General features: G+C 43.7%; 4 protein-coding genes across 4 annotated transcripts in view; all 4 read right to left on the reverse strand.

Moving 5' to 3' along the window:
* LOC118372123 (protocadherin beta-11-like) overlaps positions 1 to 18563 on the reverse strand; it is a 32118-nt gene that overhangs the window by 10574 nt on the left and 2981 nt on the right. The window lies entirely within an intron of this gene.
* Positions 122 to 6418, reverse strand: LOC127913700 (protocadherin beta-16-like). The gene is made up of 3 exons (XM_052486935.1): positions 4472 to 6418; positions 348 to 1079; positions 122 to 190 (listed from the first exon to the last, which is right to left on the reverse strand). The coding sequence occupies exons 1-3, from the start codon at positions 6176 to 6178 to the stop codon at positions 122 to 124; spliced, it is 2508 nt and encodes an 835-aa protein (XP_052342895.1). The 5' UTR covers positions 6179 to 6418.
* On the reverse strand, positions 8407 to 14809 carry LOC118383587 (protocadherin beta-3-like). The gene is made up of 4 exons (XM_052486936.1): positions 12160 to 14809; positions 9069 to 9882; positions 8699 to 8933; positions 8407 to 8418 (listed from the first exon to the last, which is right to left on the reverse strand). Exons 1-4 carry the CDS (start codon positions 14678 to 14680, stop codon positions 8407 to 8409), a joined length of 3582 nt encoding a protein of 1193 aa, XP_052342896.1. The 5' UTR covers positions 14681 to 14809.
* Positions 15373 to 18075, reverse strand: LOC118383115 (protocadherin gamma-A10-like). The gene is made up of 2 exons (XM_052486937.1): positions 15475 to 18075; positions 15373 to 15381 (listed from the first exon to the last, which is right to left on the reverse strand). Exons 1-2 carry the CDS (start codon positions 17911 to 17913, stop codon positions 15373 to 15375), a joined length of 2448 nt encoding a protein of 815 aa, XP_052342897.1. The 5' UTR covers positions 17914 to 18075.

Below are 18563 nucleotides of genomic sequence, written 5' to 3' on the forward strand. Positions count from 1 at the left end.
AACTTTCTTAAGAAACTGTAAGATTATTTAATCGAATTACTATTAGAGAAAATGTTTGCCTCAGTTTTACTACTGTAAAGGCTATGTGCAGAACAATTCAAACTTTACTATGGTGCATGGTTCATTCAAATACAGCCTCTTTGCTGGAACCAACACAGAACCGCTGTCCATGACATTGGTGCTGAAACGCCTACATGTCAATAGAAAAGAATACTACTTATGACCATGGAAAGTTTCCATGGAAAGTTCCCTGGAATACATAGTGGATTAAAGTGAATGATGCATTTACAAATACAGCTGAAAGAAATATAGTTTTGGGGAAAATAATTATGATTCAAATAACAAACCTCTAGTGGGGAGTCTGGTTCATCCAGGATGTTATTTTCACTCTGTATCCGCTGCATCGTCCCTGTAGAACTGGGGTCCATTATCAGTACGTTCTGACTACAGGGTCTGACGAACTTACAGTCACTCTTTCTGGAGTCAGTCGTCCTGCACACCTCGTAATTGTACACGTGCTGTAGAGTTCCTGTCCCCAAAGTGTCTGCGTAACGCGGTGGATAATACGGAATAACCGGGAGATTGGAATGATAGAGGACGCGAGACTGTCTCCATCTGTATATTTTCACTGATATAATAACTACTAAACATGTGATGAACAGAAATGAGACTACAGCCAAAGCCAAGACTAAGTAAAAAGTCAGGTTGTCATTGTACTCCTTGTCGTGCGTAAAGTCAGTGAACTCCGAGAGCACTTCAGGGAAGCTGTCCGCGACCGCCACGTTAACATTGACTGTAGCTGAACGAGAGGGCTGCCCGTTGTCCTCCACTACAACAGTGAGCCTTTGTTTCACAGCATCTTTATCAGTGACTTGGCGTACAGTTCTTATTTCTCCATTCTGTAAGCCCACTTCAAACAGCGCCCTTTCTGTCGCTTTCTGCAGTTTATACGAGAGCCAGGCATTCTGTCCAGAGTCCACATCAACAGCCACCACTTTAGTGACAAGATAGCCCACATCTGCTGAACGAGGCACCATTTCAGCCACCAGAGAGCTGCTAGTCTGGACTGGATACAGAACCTGAGGTGCGTTGTCGTTCTGATCTTGGATGAAGATGGTGACAGTGGCATTACTACTGAGTGGAGGAGAGCCTCCGTCTTGCGCCTTAACCATGAGTTTAAACTCTTTAATTTGTTCATAATCAAAGGAACGAACCGCATGTAAAACTCCAGTTTCAGAGTTAATAGATACATAAGTAGAGACTGGAGTTCCACTGATCTGCGTGTCCTCCAAGAGGTACGAGATTCTAGCATTCTGATTCCAGTCAGTGTCCCGCGCGCTGACAGTAAATATGGACATTCCAGGAGAGTTATTCTCTGTGACGTAAGTCGAGTATGAGCCCTGATGAAACAATGGAGCATTGTCATTTACGTCAGAGATTCTAAGGTGTAATGTCCTGGTGCTGGAGAGCGGATGCGAACCAGAATCTGTCGCTGTTATGGTGATGTTGTATTCCGGTGTCGTTTCTCTGTCTAAAGCTACGTCTGAGATCAAATTATAATAACTACTTATCGACGACTGAATTTTAAATGGAAGGTTAGTATTTATAGAGCATGTAATCTGTCCATTTCTCTCTGAATCAGCATCATTAACATTTATAATAGCAATAGTGGTGCCAGGAGGAGCATCTTCAGACACAAGGCTAGAGAAGGACATGACGTTTATAACTGGCGCGTTGTCATTAACATCAACAACTTCAATGACAACTTCACTTGAGTCAGTTAAACCACCTTGATCCTTCACCTCTACCCTGATTTCAAATTTCTTATCTTTCTCGTAATCTATTTCCCCCGCAACTGATATAGTGCCTGTTTTTTCGTCTATATTGAAAATGTCAGCTAAATGTTTTTTGAGGTTGGAGAAAGAATACGCAACATCACCGTTTGATCCACTGTCTGCATCGCTGGCATGTATAGGTCCCTTTTGAAGCGTCTTCCATGACAGAAGTCCTGTACACTGACTGGTTAAACACAGGCGCATTGTCATTGACATCTAGGACAGTGATATCTATATTTACTGTGCCAGATCTCTGCGGATTTCCACCATCTACAGCGATTAGCTTTAAAGAGAGACGAGGATGCTCCTCTCTATCTAACGGTTTCTGAAGAACCATTTCAGCATATTTGCTACCGTCCGGTTTCGCGTGTTGTTTTAAAACATAATTATCATTCGTGGTTAAGAAGTAATTCTGCAGGGCGTTTAACCCCACATCAGGATCCTCGGCACTAGCCAACGTAAAACGGGAGCCTAAGGTAGCGGACTCGCTAATTTCAAATTGTATATCTCTCTTTGAAAAAGCAGGGGCATGGTCATTTACATCTATAATTTCTACAGTCACGCGGTGTAGCTCCATCGGATGTTCTAGAATGATTTCGAAGCTGAAGCTACACGGTGTGACGTCGCCACAAAGCTGCTCTCGGTCTATTCTCTCACTCACGACTAGAATCCCTTTGTCTGTCTTCAGCTCTGTGTACTGAATGCTTTCTCCGGATACGATACGGGCCCGGCCCGCTCTGAGCCTTTTCAAATCTAACCCCAGGTCTTGAGCTACGTTACCGATAAGAGAACCTTTCTTCATCTCCTCTGGAATGGAATACCGTATTTGGCCACTGACAATATGACAGAATGACAGAAGAAAAATAAACACTTGCCACCGCAGTCCACATAAACGCCATCTTACGCATATAGGTTGAAGGAATCCTTCAGAAGCCATATCCAAGAATACAACAAATCCAATAAAAATAGTCCTTTTACCAGATCCTGAAACGGCGAGTTAAGGGGAGATTAATAAACGATATATTATCTTAATCCAGTGTTTTTTAACCGTTCTATTGTATTTGTAATCTACATGTACCAGAACAAGTGTGTCTCTTCCGCGCCCCACCTCGTATGAAGCGCAGAGCCTCTCCCTCTCCTCTGATAAAGCGCAGTGATAGGGGAGGGGACGCCACTGACTGACAACACTGGACAGAAAATTATTTCACTGATCAACAGCGGCCCTTAGAGTCCACGACATGAACATCAGATTAAATGTGAACATAAATCGGTTCAGAAAAAAATGCAATACTTTACAGCTATACTTTTTCAAATTTATATTCAACCAAGTGCAAAGTGATATCTAAATAAATCACCGTTCAATTACTAGAATATTATGATCAGCAGGGAACATAGTAATCATAAGATACTAAAACATGTCCTATCATCTCAGTCATAGAATGGATCGTGCGTAAAAACATGGCCATGTGTCCGCCGTCCAAACCACGACTGAAAATACAGTCAAATACCTTTCTAGAGTGTTATTTTGTTCCGATTGCCCTGGGCTACACAAGGCTGAAACTCTATAGAAACTTTTCATCAATACACAGCAGTTCAACAATGGATACTTTGTGTGAGAGAGCGGAGCAAACCTCTGTTGCTCATTGACAGAAGTTGTGCTGTCCACACAGAGTGGTTCTGAAGTTGCATTTTAGCGCCGCAGCGTAACGATTGTAGCGCTTCGTCACATACATTCTAAATAACATTCTACAAACTCAGCAGGCCTACTATGATTGTCAAAGCTTTAACAAAAACGTAGAAGATAACTTGGCCCTATAAAGTTCACCGAATATACAGAATAAAGTGCACATTTTAGAGATGTATTCCATCAAGATGTTGTATATTATTCAACATCAGCTAAACTCACCTCTAGTGGAGAGTCTAGTTCATCCAGGATGTTCTGTTCACTCTGCATCCGCTGCATCGTCCCTGTAGAACTGGGGTCCATTATCAGTACGTTCTGACTACAGGGTCTGACGAACTTACAGTCACTCTTTCTGGAGTCAGTCGTCCTGCACACCTCGTAATTGTACACGTGCTGTAGAGTTCCTGTCCCCAAGGTGTCTGCGTAACGCGGTGGATAATACGGAATAACCGGGAGATTGGAATGATAGAGAACGCGAGACTGTCTCCATCGGTATATTTTCACTGATATAATAACCACTACACATGTGATGAACAGAAATGAGACTACAGCCAAAGCCAAGACTAAGTAAAAAGTCAGGTTGTCATTGTACTCCTTGTCGTGCGTAAAGTCAATGAACTCCGAGAGCACTTCAGGAAGCTGTCCGCCACCGCCACGTTAACATTGACTGTAGCTGAACGAGAAGGCTGCCCGTTGTCCTCCACTACAACAGTGAGCCTTTGTTTCACAACATCTTTATCCGTGACTTGACGTATAGTTCGTATTTCTCCATTCTGTAAACCCACTCAAACAGCGCCCTGTCTGTCGCTTTCTGCAGTTTATACGAGAGCCAGGCATTCTGTCCAGAGTCCACATCAACAGCCACCACTTTAGTGACAAGATAGCCCACATCTGCTGAACGAGGCACCATTTCAGCCACCAGAGAGTTACTAGTCTGGACTGGGTACAGAACCTGAGGCGAGTTGTCATTCTGATCCTGTATCATTATTTTGACAGTCACATTACTACTGAGAGGAGGAGAGCCTCCGTCTTGCGCTTTAACAACCACTGTAAGCTGTTTAATTTGTTCATAATCAAAGGAACGAACCGCATGTAAAACTCCAGTTTCAGAGTTAATAGATATATAAGTAGAGACTGGAGTTCCACTGATCTGCGTGTCCTCCAAGAGGTACGAGATTCTAGCGTTCTGATTCCAGTCAGAGTCCCGCGCGCTGACAGTAAATATGGACATTCCAGGAGAGTTATTCTCTGTGACGTAAGTCGAGTATGAGCGCTGATGAAACAATGGAGCATTGTCATTTACGTCAGAGATTCTAAGGTGTAATGTCCTCGTGCTGGAGAGTGGAGGCGAACCAGAATCTGTCGCTGTTATGGTGATGTTGTATTCCTGTGTCGTTTCTCTGTCAAAAGCTCCATCTGAGATCAAAGTATAATAACTACTTAACGAAGATTGGATCTTAAACGGGAGGTTAGTAGTTAAAGAGCAGGTGATCTGTCCGTTTCTCTCTGAATCAGCGTCTTTCACATTTATAATAGCGATCGTGGTACCAGTAGGAGCATCTTCAGACACAGGGCTGGAAAAAGACATGACGTTTATAACAGGCGCATTGTCATTTTTGTCAATTATTTCAATGACAACTTTACTGGTGTCTGTTAAACCTCCTTCGTCTTTAGCCTCAACTCTAACCTCGTATTTTGTATCTTTCTCGTAATCTATTTCCCCCGCAACTGATATTGTGCCTGTTGTTTCGTCTATGTTGAAAATGTCCGCTAAATGTTTTTTGAGGTTGGAGAAGGAATAGGAGACGACGCCGTTTGATCCGTTATCTGCATCGCTGGCATTTACGGTGGCAATATATGTGCCTTGCAGTGCGTTTTCCATCACAGTAGCTCTGTACACTGACTGGTTAAACACAGGCGCATTGTCATTGACATCTAGGACAGTTATTTCTATATTTACTGTGCCAGATCTCTGCGGATTTCCACCGTCTACAGCGATTAGCTTTAACGAGAGACGAGGATGCTCCTCTCTATCTAACGGTTTCTGGAGGACCATCTCAGCATATTTACTGCCGTCTGGATTCGTATGTTGCTTTAGAATGAAATTATCATTGGGAGTTAAATCATAACTCTGCAGGGCGTTGAGCCCTACGTCAGGATCTTCTGCACTCGCCAACGTAAAATGAGAGCCCAAGGTAGCAGACTCGCTAATTTCAAACGTAATATCTTTCTTTGGAAAATCAGGGGCATGGTCATTTATATCCAGAATCTCCACAGTAATACGACGTAGTTCGATAGGGTTTTCTAGAAGGATTTCGAATCTGAAGCTACACGGCGTCACATCGCCACAAAGCTGCTCTCGGTCTATTCTCTCACTCACGACTAGAATCCCTTTGTCTGTCTTCAGCTCTGTGTACTGAATGCTTTCTCCGGTCACGATACGGGCCCGACCCGCTCTGAGCCTTTTCAAATCTAACCCCAGGTCTTGAGCTACGTTACCGATAAGATAACCTTTCTTCATCTCCTCCGGAATGGAATAGCGGATTTGGCCACTGACAATATGACTGAAATACAGGAGGGAAATCAGTACTTGCCACAGTTGTCCACAGCACAAACGCCATCTTAAGTATTTAGGTTGAAGGAATCCTTCAGATGACATAGCCAGCAAAGAATAAAATCCAACACGAATATTCCTTAGACCTTATCCTCAGAGACGACAAGCGAAGAGGAAACTGATAGTGGAAGTGTTATTTTAATAGAGTCTATTCATTTTAACTGTCTCCTTCACGTATCCGTTTGAGCGAGTGTCTCTCTCTCGCGCCCCGCCTGCTATTAAGAGCAAAGAGTCTCTCCCTCTCCTCTGGCAGAGCGCAGTAATAGGGGAGGGGAGTCTACTGACTGACAACACTGGATATAAATTATTTCACTGATCAACAGCGGCCCTTAGAGTCCAAAACACGAACACCAGATTATAGTTGAATTGATAAAAACGTAGAAATGATTAATCACTTCACAGCACTACTTTCCTTCCAACATTTTTCAAATAGCTAGTTAAAAACGGTGCTTGGTGCAATCTCAATAAATTCAGTCACTGTAATACAATGACAAGGCAAATAGCAACAATATGATACTAAAGCATGCCACACTATCCTCTCAGCCACAATATGGAACACGTGTAAATACATTTCCATGGATCCGCCTTCCAACCCATTATTGAACCACAGAGTAAAAAAAGTATGCTGAGCTTTATTTGGCATATGACAAGCAGTCAACACTGGTTAAGTGACTATTTAGTCATTTCATAGTCAAACCACAACGGTTGGCACAAGGGAGCAGTATGAGAAAGCGAAGCAGAACGGTTGGCACAAGGGAGCAGTATGAGAAAGCGAAGCAGAACGGTTGGCACAAGGGAGCAGTATGAGAAAGCGAAGCAGAACGGTTGGCACAAGGGAGCAGTATGAGAAAGCGAAGCAGAACGGTTGGCACAAGGGAGCAGTATGAGAAAGCAAAGCAGAACGGTTGGCACAAGGGATCAGTATGAGAAAGCGAAGCAGAACGGTTGGCACAAGGGAGCAGTATGAGAAAGCGAAGCAGAACTGTTGGCACAAGGGAGCAGTATGAGAAAGCGAAGCAGAACGGTTGGCACAAGGGAGCAGTATGAGAAAGCGAAGCAGAACGGTTGGCACAAGGGAGCAGTATGAGAAAGCGAAGCAGAACGGTTGGCACAAGGGAGCAGTATGAGAAAGCGAAGCAGAACGGTTGGCACAAGGGAGCAGTATGAGAAAGCGAAGCAGAACGGTTGGCACAAGGGAGCAGTATGAGAAAGCGAAGCAGAACAGCACAAGGGAGCAGTATGAAAGCAAAGCAGAATGGTTGGCACAAGGGAGCAGTATGAGAAAGCGAAGCAGAACGGTTGGCACAAGGGAGCAGTATGAGAAAGCGAAGCAGAACGGTTGGCACAAGGGAGCAGTATGAGAAAGCGAAGCAGAACGGTTGGCACAAGGGAGCAGTATGAGAAAGCGAAGCAGAACGGTTGGCACAAGGGAGCAGTATGAGAAAGCGAAGCAGAACGGTTGGCACAAGGGAGCAGTATGAGAAAGCGAAGCAGAACGGTTGGCACAAGGGAGCAGTATGAGAAAGCGAAGCAGAACGGTTGGCACAAGGGAGCAGTATGAGAAAGCAAAGCAGAATGGTTGGCACAAGGGAGCAGTATGAGAAAGCGAAGCAGAACGGTTGGCACAAGGGAGCAGTATGAGAAAGCGAAGCAGAACTCTTGGCACAAGGGAGCAGTATGAGAAAGCGAAGCAGAACGGTTGGCACAAGGGAGCAGTATGAGAAAGCGAAGCAGAACGGTTGGCACAAGGGAGCAGTATGAAAGAAGCAGAACGGTTGGCACAAGGGAGCAGTATGAGAAAGCGAAGCAGAACGGTTGGCACAAGGGAGCAGTATGAAAGCGAAGCAGAACGGTTGGAACAAGGGAGCAGTATGAGAAAGCGAAGCAGAACGGTTGGCACAAGGGAGCAGTATGAGAAAGCGAAGCAGAACGGTTGGCACAAGGGAGCAGTATGAGAAAGCGAAGCAGAACGGTTGGCACAAGGGAGCAGTATGAGAAAGCGAAGCAGAACGGTTGGCACAAGGGAGCAGTATGAGAAAGCGAAGCAGAACGGTTGGCACAAGGGAGCAGTATGAGCGAGCGAAGCAGAACGGTTGGCACAAGGGAGCAGTATGAGCGAGCGAAGCAGAACGGTTGGCACAAGGGAGCAGTATGAGAGAGCGAAGCGGAACTCTGCTTCTAGCATGACATAAGTAGCGCTGTCCACACAGTGGTGCTGAACTATCCTTACCACACTACCTCGTTTCTATTGTAGCACTTAGATTAAAAACAACTCAGCAGGCATACTATAAAAATAAAAATAAATCCGAAAAACGTGGAGTAATTTCGACTATAGTAGAACGTAATATGTTAACGTCAAAACCTCAATCTGAAATATCATCTGACAATATAAAAGCCAAAGCTAACCAGAAAAATATGTAACTGCTGATTTAACTATGCTGTTTACTAGAGAAATACAGAGTACATAAACCTTTACGCACTATAACAAAAACAAAGGACAAATTATTTATTAATAAGAGCAGTATTTCAACCAACTGAATATAATGTAAGATCCAATAAACTCACCTCTAGTGGCGAGTCTGGTTCATCCAGGATATTATTTTCACTCTGCATCCGCTGCATCGTCTCTGTAGAACTGGGGTCCATTATCAGTACGTTCTGACTACAGGGTCTGATGAACTTACAGTCACTCTTTCTGGAGTCAGTCGTACTGCACACCTCGTAATTGTACACGTGCTGTAGCGTTCCTGTCCCCAAAGTGTCTGCGTAACGCGGTGGATAATACGGAATAACTGGGAGACTGGAATGATAAAGGACGCGAGACTGTCTCCATCTGTATATTTTCACTGATATAATAACCACTAAACATGTGATGAACAGAAATGAGACTACAGCCAAAGCCAAGACTAAGTAAAAAGTCAGGTTGTCATTGTACTCCTTGTCGTGCGTAAAGTCAGTGAACTCCGAGAGCACTTCAGGGAAGCTGTCCGCCACCGCCACGTTAACATTGACTGTAGCTGAACGAGAGGGCTGCCCGTTGTCCTCCACTACAACAGTGAGGCTTTGTTTCACAGCATCTTTATCATTGACTTGGCGTATAGTTCTTATTTCTCCATTCTGTAAGCCCACTTCAAACAGCGCCCTTTCTGTCGCTTTCTGCAGTTTATACGAGAGCCAGGCATTCTGTCCAGAGTCCACATCAACAGCCACCACTTTAGTGACAAGATAGCCCACTTCTGCTGAACGAGGCACCATTTCAGACACCAGAGAGCTGCTTGTCTGGACTGGGTACAGAACCTGAGGCGCGTTGTCATTCTGGTCCTGGATCATTAATTTCACAGTCACATTGCTACTGAGAGGAGGAGAGCCTCCGTCTTGCGCCATAACCACGAGTGTAAGCTCTTTGATTTGTTCGTAATCAAAGGAGCGTACAGCGTGTATAACCCCACTCTCTGCATTTACCGAAACATAAGCAGCCACAGGAGTCCCGTTGACGTCAGTATCCTCCAGAATGTAGTAAATACGGGAATTTTGATTGGAGTCGGTGTCTTTAGCTCTAACAGTAAATATAGAGACGCCTGGAGAGTTATTCTCTGCGATATAAGAGTTGTACACGCCACGTGGAAACACTGGGGCATTGTCGTTGACATCTGACACCTTCAGGTGAAATGTTCTCTTACTTGAGAGAGGAGGCGACCCTGCGTCCGTGGCGACTACAGTTATGTTATGTTCTGACACGCTCTCGCGGTCTAAAACAGCATCGGTTACCAAGGTGTAGTAATTTCTTAAATTAGATTTTATCTTAAAGGGGATGTTTTGGTCTAGGCTACAGCTCACATGTCCGTTTTCACCTGAATCAAGGTCTTTAACGTTGATGATACCGATGGTTGTACCCGGAGGAGAGTCTTCAGAAATCGGACTCGTGAATGACATGACGCTTATAACAGGCTCATTATCGTTTTTGTCAATGACCTCAACAATAACTTTACTCGAATCCGTTAAGCCTCCATTGTCCTTTGCTTCAATTCTCAGTTCAAACCTTTTCTCTTTTTCGTAATCAATCAACCCTGAAACGGATATTCTGCCTGTGGTTTCATTGATTGTCAACACATCAGCAAGACCACCATTCATGTCTGAAATAGAGTATACAATAAAACTATTCGTCCCGCTGTCTGCATCACTGGCATTTACGATGGTAATATATGTGCCTTTCGGTGCGTTTTCCATCACAGTAGCCATGTACAATGATTGGTTAAACACAGGCGCATTGTCATTGGCATCTAAGACAGTTATCTCTATATTTACTGTGCCAGATCTCTGTGGATTTCCACCGTCTACAGCGATTAGCTTTAAAGAGAGACGAGGATGCCTTTCTCTATCTAACGGTTGCTGGAGGACCATCTCAGCATATTTTCTTCCATCGGCATTTGGATGTTGTTTTAGAATGACATTATCGTTTGAACTTAAAACATACTCCTGTAGGCCATTAGATCCTACATCAGAGTCCTCTGCACTGGCTAACGCAAAACGCGCACCAATAACAGCGGATTCACTGATTTCTAAATGTATATTATTTTTCTTAAATATTGGAGAATTGTCGTTAATGTCCAGGATTTCTATTGTAACGTGATGAAGCTCCATTGGATTTTCTAGAATAATTTCGAAGCTGAAGCTACACGGTGTGACGTCGCCACAAAGCTGCTCTCGGTCTATTCTCTCACTCACGACTAGAATCCCTTTGTCTGTCTTCAGCTCTGTGTACTGAATGCTTTCTCCGGTCACGATACGGGCCCGACCCGCTCTGAGCCTTTTCAAATCTAACCCCAGGTCTTGAGCTACGTTACCGATAAGAGAACCTTTCTTCATCTCCTCCGGAATGGAATAGCGGATTTGACCACTGACAATATGACTGAAATACAGGAGGAAAATCAGTACTTGCCACAGTTGTCCACAGCACAAACGCCATCTTAAGTATTTAGGTTGAAGGAATCCTTCAGATGACATAGCCAACAAATAATAGATCCAACAGAAATATTCCTTTTATCCTCAACAAATAGAAGAGCGATATTTTACTTATTATTTAAATCCAGGCTATTTTCACCGTCTTCTTTCTATATCTGTAAAGACCAGAGCGAGTGTCTCTCTGTCGCACCCCACCTCATGTGAAGCGCAGAGTCTCTCCCTCTCCTCTGGCAGAGCGCAGTGATAGGGGAGGGAACTCTTCAGACTGACAACACTGGACAGAAATTATTTCACTGATCAACAGCGGCTCTCAGAGTCCAAAAAATGAACACACATTATATTTGAATCTGTAAAAACGTAGAAAATATGAAACAATTTACAGCACTAATTTGTTCTCAAAATATTGCAAATAGCTAGTTGAACACAGTGCTAGGTGAAATCTAAATAAATTATACGTTAAATGACTATAATACTTGGACCAGTAAGGCAAACAGCAATAATTTGACACTAAATCATGCTACACCATCCTCTTAGCAATGGATTCGAACGTGCCTAAAAACCTTTCCGTGGATCCGCCATCCAAAGCATTATTGAACAACATATTCCGTACGAAAGTGGGTTGGTTATTGACAAGCAGTTAACACTGCTCAAGGGACTCCATGACGACTCTTTGTCATAACACTGCCGTTGGAACAAGGGAGAGCAGACCTATGATTCTATCAGGACAGAAGTGGCGCTGTCCACAGACAGTGTTGCTGAAATGGCCACACGGCTCACATTGCTGCTATTGTGATGAAAACAAATCGGTAGGTATACTATAAACGCCCAAACTAACCAATAGACAAGTCATCGCTTCTATTGTAGCTATTAGTTTGCTAACGTCGAAACCACAGAATAAAAACTCAAGTGGCAATGGAATTCTATAAAAGCCCAATCTAACTACAACAATACTTAACAGCTGGTTTGAATGAATACTGTTAACTGCAGAAATATTAAGTAGCCACAATAGGTCAAATGGTTACAAAGGACACTTTTTAAAAAGTATTGAAAATATATATTCCAACCCAATGAGCCATACTGTTTAAACTCCAACACGCTCACCTCTAGTGGAGAGTCTGGTTCATCCAGGATGTTCTGTTCACTCTGCATCCGCTGCATCGTCCCTGTAGAACTGGGGTCCATTATCAGTACGTTCTGACTACAGGGTCTGACGAACTTACAGTCACTCTTTCTGGAGTCAGTCGTCCTGCACACCTCGTAATTGTACACGTGCTGTAGAGTTCCTGTCCCCAGGGTGTCTGCGTAACGCGGTGGATAATACGGAATAACCGGGAGATTGGAATGATAGAGGACGCGAGACTGTCTCCATCTGTATATTTTCACTGATATAATAACCACTAAACATGTGATGAACAGAAATGACACTACAGCCAAAGCCAATACTAAGTAAAAAGTCAGGTTGTCATTGTACTCCTTGTCGTGCGTAAAGTCAGTGAACTCCGAGAGCACTTCAGGGAAGCTGTCCGCCACCGCCACGTTAACATTGACTGTAGCTGAACGAGAGGGCTGCCCGTTGTCCTCCACTACAACAGTGAGCCTTTGTTTCACAGCATCTTTATCAGTGACTTGGCGTACAGTTCTTATTTCTCCATTCTGTAAGCCCACTTCAAACAGCGCCCTGTCTGTCGCTTTCTGCAGTTTATACGAGAGCCAGGCATTCTGTCCAGAGTCCACATCAACAGCCACCACTTTAGTGACAAGATAGCCCACATCTGCTGAACGAGGCACCATTTCAGCCACCAGAGAGCTGCTAGTCTGTACTGGGTACAGAACCTGAGGCGCGTTGTCGTTCTGATCTTGTATGAAGATGTTGACACTCACATTACTACTGAGGGGAGGAGAGCCTCCGTCTTGCGCCTTAGCCACAAATGTAAACTCTTTAATTTGTTCATAATCAAAGGAACGAACCGCATGTAAAACTCCAGTTTCAGAGTTAATAGATATATAAGTAGAGACTGGAGTTCCACTGATCTGCGTGTCCTCCAAGAGGTACGATATTCTAGCGTTCTGATTCCAGTCAGAGTCCCGCGCGCTGACAGTAAATATGGACATTCCAGGAGAGTTATTCTCTGTGACGTAGGTCGAGTATGAGCCCTGATGAAACAATGGAGCATTGTCATTTACGTCAGAGATTCTAAGGTGTAATGTCCTGGTGCTCGAGAGTGGAGGCGAACCAGAATCTGTCGCTGTTATGGTTATGTTGTATTCTGGTGTCGTTTCCCGGTCAAAAGTTAAATCAGTGATCAAATTGTAATAATTTGTCATAGATAATTTGATCTTAAATGGGAGGTTCGTATCTATAGAGCATGTAACCTGACCATTCCTCTCAGAATCGACGTCTTTGACATTGATTATCGCAATGGTTGTTCCCAAAGGAGAATCTTCAGACACAGGGCTGGAGAAAGACATGACGTTTATAACAGGTGCGTTGTCATTTATGTCAACTATTTCTATGACAACTTTACCGAGGTCTGTTAAACCACCTTGGTCTTTAGCCTCAACTCTAATTTCATATTTCTTGTCTTTTTCAAAATCTATTTGTCCAGCTACAGATATTTTGCCAGTTGTCCTGTCAATTTCAAATATATCTGCTAAGTTCCCTTTTAAGTTAGAAAATGAATAAGTAACTAACCCATTCGAACCACTGTCTGCATCGCTGGCATTTAAGGTTGTGATAAAGGTGCCTTTCTGTGCGTTTTCCATCACAGTAGCCCTGTACACTGACTGGTTAAACACAGGCGCATTATCATTGACATCTAGGACAGTGATCTCTATATTTACTGTGCCTGATCTCTGCGGATTTCCACCGTCTTCAGCGATTAGCTTTAAAGAGAGACGAGGATGCTCCTCTCTATCTAACGGTTTCTGTAAAATCATTTCGGCAAACCTTCTACCATCAGGATTCGCATGCTGTTTCAGAATAAAATTGTCATTCGTGGTTAAAACATAATTCTGTAGACCGTTAACTCCTACGTCATGATCCTCAGCACTCTCCAACACAAAACGAGATCCCAGAGTGGCGGATTCACTGATTTCAAATTTGATGTGATTATTCGGAAAAATAGGGGCATGATCATTTACATCCAAAATTTCCACAGTCACGCGGTGTAGCTCCATTGGCGTTTCCAGTATAATTTCGAAGTTGAAGCTACATGGTGTGACGTCACCACAAAGCTGCTCTCGGTCTATTCTCTCACTCACGACTAGAATCCCTTTGTCTGTCTTCAGCTCTGTGTACTGAATGCTTTCTCCCGTCACGATACGGGCACGGCCCGCTCGGAGCCTTTTCAGATCTAACCCCAGGTCTTGAGCTACGTTACCGATAAGAGAACCTTTCTTCATCTCCTCCGGAATGGAATAGCGGATTTGGCCACTGACAATATGACTGAAATACAGGAGGAAAATCAGTATTTGCCACCGCAGTCCACAGCACAAACGCCATCTTAGGCATTTAGGTTGAAGGGATCCTTCCAACGCCATAGCCAACGGATAATACACCAGACACGAGTGTTCCTTATACCGCATCCACAGAAACGATGATCAAATAGAAGAGTGATTGTTGACTTTTTATTTTAATCCAGCCTATTTCAAAAGTCCCCTCCGTGTATCCATAGATCAGAGCAAATGTCTCTCTGTCGCGCCCCGCCTCGAATGAAGCGCAGTCTCTCCCTGTCCTCAAGTAAAGCGCAGTGATAGGGGATGGGACTCTACTGACTGACAACATTGGACAGAAATTATTTTGTTGATCAACAGCGGCCCTTAGAGTCCAAAACACCAGATAACATGAACACTTTAGAACTGTGTAGAAATTATTAAATACTTTACAGCACTACTTGTTTTACACCCCCCCCCCTCAAAAAAAAAACATTCCCATGAGTCCGCTACTTAAGTCATTAATAAACAATACAATGAGACAGCGGAGTTATTTTCTTGCGATCAACACGGATCCAAGTCATTCTATGGGCACTCTACAGCAAAGTAAATGTTGATCGAGCAGGACAAGGGATAGCACACTGTGTGAGAGAGCGGAGAGACCCCATCCTCACCCCCACAGAAGTGGCGCTGTCCACCTCGAGTGATGCTGAAATGAACTTACCACATGCAGTCTTACTGAGTACAATGTCACCTTCTACACACTTAGACAGCGTGCAAACTATAAAAGCCAAAACTAACCAAAAATTATTTAAGCTTATAATGTTGACCAAAGAGATATGGCATTACGTAACCTAAACGCCGGAGAGCACAATAGCTAATTTGGTTAAAAAGGACACGTTGGAGAGATGAATTGCGACACAAGGTACTGTACTATTTAAACTCACCTCTATTGGAGAGTCTGTTTCATCCAGGATGTTATTTTCACTCTGCATCCGCCGCATCGTCCCTGTAGAACTGGGGTCCATTATCAGTACGTTCTGACTACAGGGTCTGACGAACTTACAGTCACTCTTTCTGGAGTCAGTCGTCCTGCACACCTCGTAATTGTACACGTGCTGTAGAGTTCCTGTCCCCAAGGTGTCTGCGTAACGCGGTGGATAATACGGAATAACCGGGAGATTGGAATGATAGAGGACGCGAGACTGTCTCCATCTGTATATTTTCACTGATATAATAACCACTAAACATGTGATGAACAGAAATGACACTACAGCCAAAGCCAATACTAAGTAAAAAGTCAGGTTGTCATTGTAGTCCTTGTCGTGCGTAAAGTCAGTGAACTCCGAGAGCACTTCAGGGAAGCTGTCCGCCACCGCCACGTTAACATTGACTGTAGCTGAACGAGAGGGCTGCCCGTTATCCTCCACTACAACAGTGAGCCTTTGCTTCACAACATCTTTATCAGTGACTTGGCGTACAGTTCTTATTTCTCCATTCTGTAAGCCCACTTCAAACAGCGCCCTGTCTGTCGCTTTCTGCAGTTTATACGAGAGCCAGGCATTCTGTCCAGAGTCCACATCAACAGCCACCACTTTAGTAACAAGGTAGCCCACATCTGCTGAACGAGGCACCATTTCAGCCACCAGAGAGCTGCTAGTCTGGACTGGATACAGAACCTGAGGCGAGTTGTCATTCTGGTCCTGGATCATTATTTTCACAGTCACATTGCTACTGAGAGGAGGAGAGCCTCCATCCTGCGCTTTAACAACCACTGTAAGCTGTTTGATTTGTTCATAATCAAAGGAACGAACTGCATGTAAAACTCCAGTTTCAGAGTTAATAGATATATAAGTAGAGACTGGAGTTCCACTGATCTGCGTGTCCTCCAAGAGGTACGAGATTCTAGCGTTCTGATTCCAGTCAGAGTCCCGCGCGCTGACAGTAAATATGGACATTCCAGGAGAGTTATTCTCTGTGACGTAAGTCGAGTATGAGCCCTGATGAAACAATGGAGCATTGTCATTTACGTCAGAGATTCTAAGGTGTAATGTCCTGGTGCTGGAGAGTGGAGGCGAACCAGAATCTGTCGCTGTTATGGTGATGTTGTATTCCGGTGTCGTTTCTCTGTCTAAAGCTATGTCTGAGATCAAATTATAATAACTACTTAATGACGACTGAATTTTAAACGGAAGGTTAGTATTTATAGAGCATGTCATCTGTCCGTTTCTCTCTGAATCAGCATCTTTAACATTTATAATAGCAATAGTGGTGCCAGGAGGAGCATCTTCAGACACAAGGCTGGAGAAGGACATGACGTTTATAACTGGTGCGTTGTCATTCACGTCTAGAACCTCAATAACAACTTTACTGGAGTCTGTTAAACCACCCTGATCCTTTGCCTCTACCCTGATTTCATATTTATTATCTTTCTCATAATCTATCTGACCGGAAACAGAAATGGTCCCAGTCGCCATATCAATGTTAAATATGTCAACTGTATTCCCTTTCAATTTCGACAAATAGTACGATATTTGTCCATTTGATCCACTGTCTGCATCGCTGGCATTTACGGTTGTGATATAAGTGCCCTTTGGAGCGTCCTCCAACACAGTAGCCCTGTAAAGTGACTGGTTAAACACAGGTGCATTGTCATTGACATCTAAGACAGTGATCTCTATATTTACTGTGCCAGATCTCTGCGGGGTTCCACCATCTACAGCCAAGAGCTTTACTGAGAGACGAGGGTGCTCCTCCCTGTCTAACGATTTCTGGAGGACCATCTCAGCATATTTACTACCGTCCGGATTCGCATGTTGTTTCAGAATGAAATTATAATTTGGGGTTAAAATATAATTCTGAAGGCCGTTGAGGCCTACATCGGGATCCACTGCACTCTCTAGCAGAAATCGCGCACCAACATTAGCCGATTCACTGATTTCAAATTGTATATCTTGTATTGGAAAATAAGGAGCATGGTCATTTACATCCAATACTTCTACAGTCACGCGATGAAGCTCCATTGGATTTTCTAGAATCATTTCGAAGTTGAAGCTACACGGTGTGACATCGCCACAAAGCTGCTCTCGGTCTATTCTCTCACTCACGACTAGAATCCCTTTGTCTGTCTTCAGCTCTGTGTACTGAATGCTTTCTCCGGTCACGATACGGGCCCGACCCGCTCTGAGCCTTTTCAAATCTAACCCCAGGTCTTGAGCTACTTTACCGATAAGAGAACCTTTCTTCATCTCCTCCGGAATGGAATAGCGGATTTGGCCACTGACAATATGACTGAAATACAGGAGGAAAATAAGTACTTGCCACCGCAGTCCACAACACAAACGCCATTTTATACATTTAGGCTGAAGGAATCCTTCCAATGCCATAGCCAACAGCGAAGAAATCCAATACAAATATTCCGTATAATGGGTTCTCAGATCCCGCCAACAAACTGAAGAGTAATATTCAAAGTATTATTTCAATACAGGCTATTTTCGTGTCCTCTTCATTTATCAGTAACATGTATGGATCAGAGCGATGGTGTCTCTGTCTCGCCCCGCCTCATATGAAGCGCAGAGTCTCTCCCTCTCCTCTGGCAGAGCGCAGTGATAGGGGAGGGGACTCTACTGACTGACAACACTGCACAGAAATAATTTTACTGATCAACAGCGGCCCTCAGTGTCCAACATATTTACATCAAAAACCATTCGGAAATAATTTAACACAGTACAGGATTATTTCATTTCCAAACTGATACATATACAAACCACTAGCTAAACACTTAACTTTCTGCAATCTAAATAAATTAACGTTCCTAACTACAATTATATGATAATTTTATAGCCTACTAAAGAATACCACTATCCCATCAAACTCAGATTGGATCGTGCATAACAATTATTCCATGAAACAGTCTTGCAAACCATGGCTTAACATTACAAACCAATACCTACGCATGCTGAAAGTAATATGCTTCGTAAAGGCTAAAATCTATAGCGACATTTGGTCAATACATAGAGGTACGAAGAAGGGATTA

Source organism: Oncorhynchus keta, chromosome 30, assembly GCF_023373465.1.
Source record: "Oncorhynchus keta strain PuntledgeMale-10-30-2019 chromosome 30, Oket_V2, whole genome shotgun sequence".
Classification (NCBI taxonomy): domain Eukaryota; kingdom Metazoa; phylum Chordata; class Actinopteri; order Salmoniformes; family Salmonidae; genus Oncorhynchus; species Oncorhynchus keta.

Coding starts and splice junctions, on each gene's coding strand:
- LOC127913700 (XM_052486935.1), bottom strand. CDS start 6,178: ATGTCATCTGAAGGATTCCTTCAACCTAAATACTTAAGATGGCGTTTG. Junction 1,080..4,471: donor AGAATGACAACTCGCCTCAG/GTTCTGTACCCA, acceptor AACGCACCTCAG/GTTCTGTATCCAGTCCAGAC. Junction 191..347: donor AACCAGACTCCCCACTAGAG/GTTTGTTATTTG, acceptor ATTGACATGTAG/GCGTTTCAGCACCAATGTCA.
- LOC118383587 (XM_052486936.1), bottom strand. CDS start 14,680: ATGCGGTATAAGGAACACTCGTGTCTGGTGTATTATCCGTTGGCTATG. Junction 9,883..12,159: donor TAAACAGTATGGCTCATTGG/GTTGGAATATAT, acceptor ATGCTGTTTTAG/ACCGCGAGAGCGTGTCAGAA. Junction 8,934..9,068: donor GACTTTACGCACGACAAGGA/GTACAATGACAA, acceptor TTATCATTCCAG/TCTCCCAGTTATTCCGTATT.
- LOC118383115 (XM_052486937.1), bottom strand. CDS start 17,913: ATGGCATTGGAAGGATTCCTTCAGCCTAAATGTATAAAATGGCGTTTG.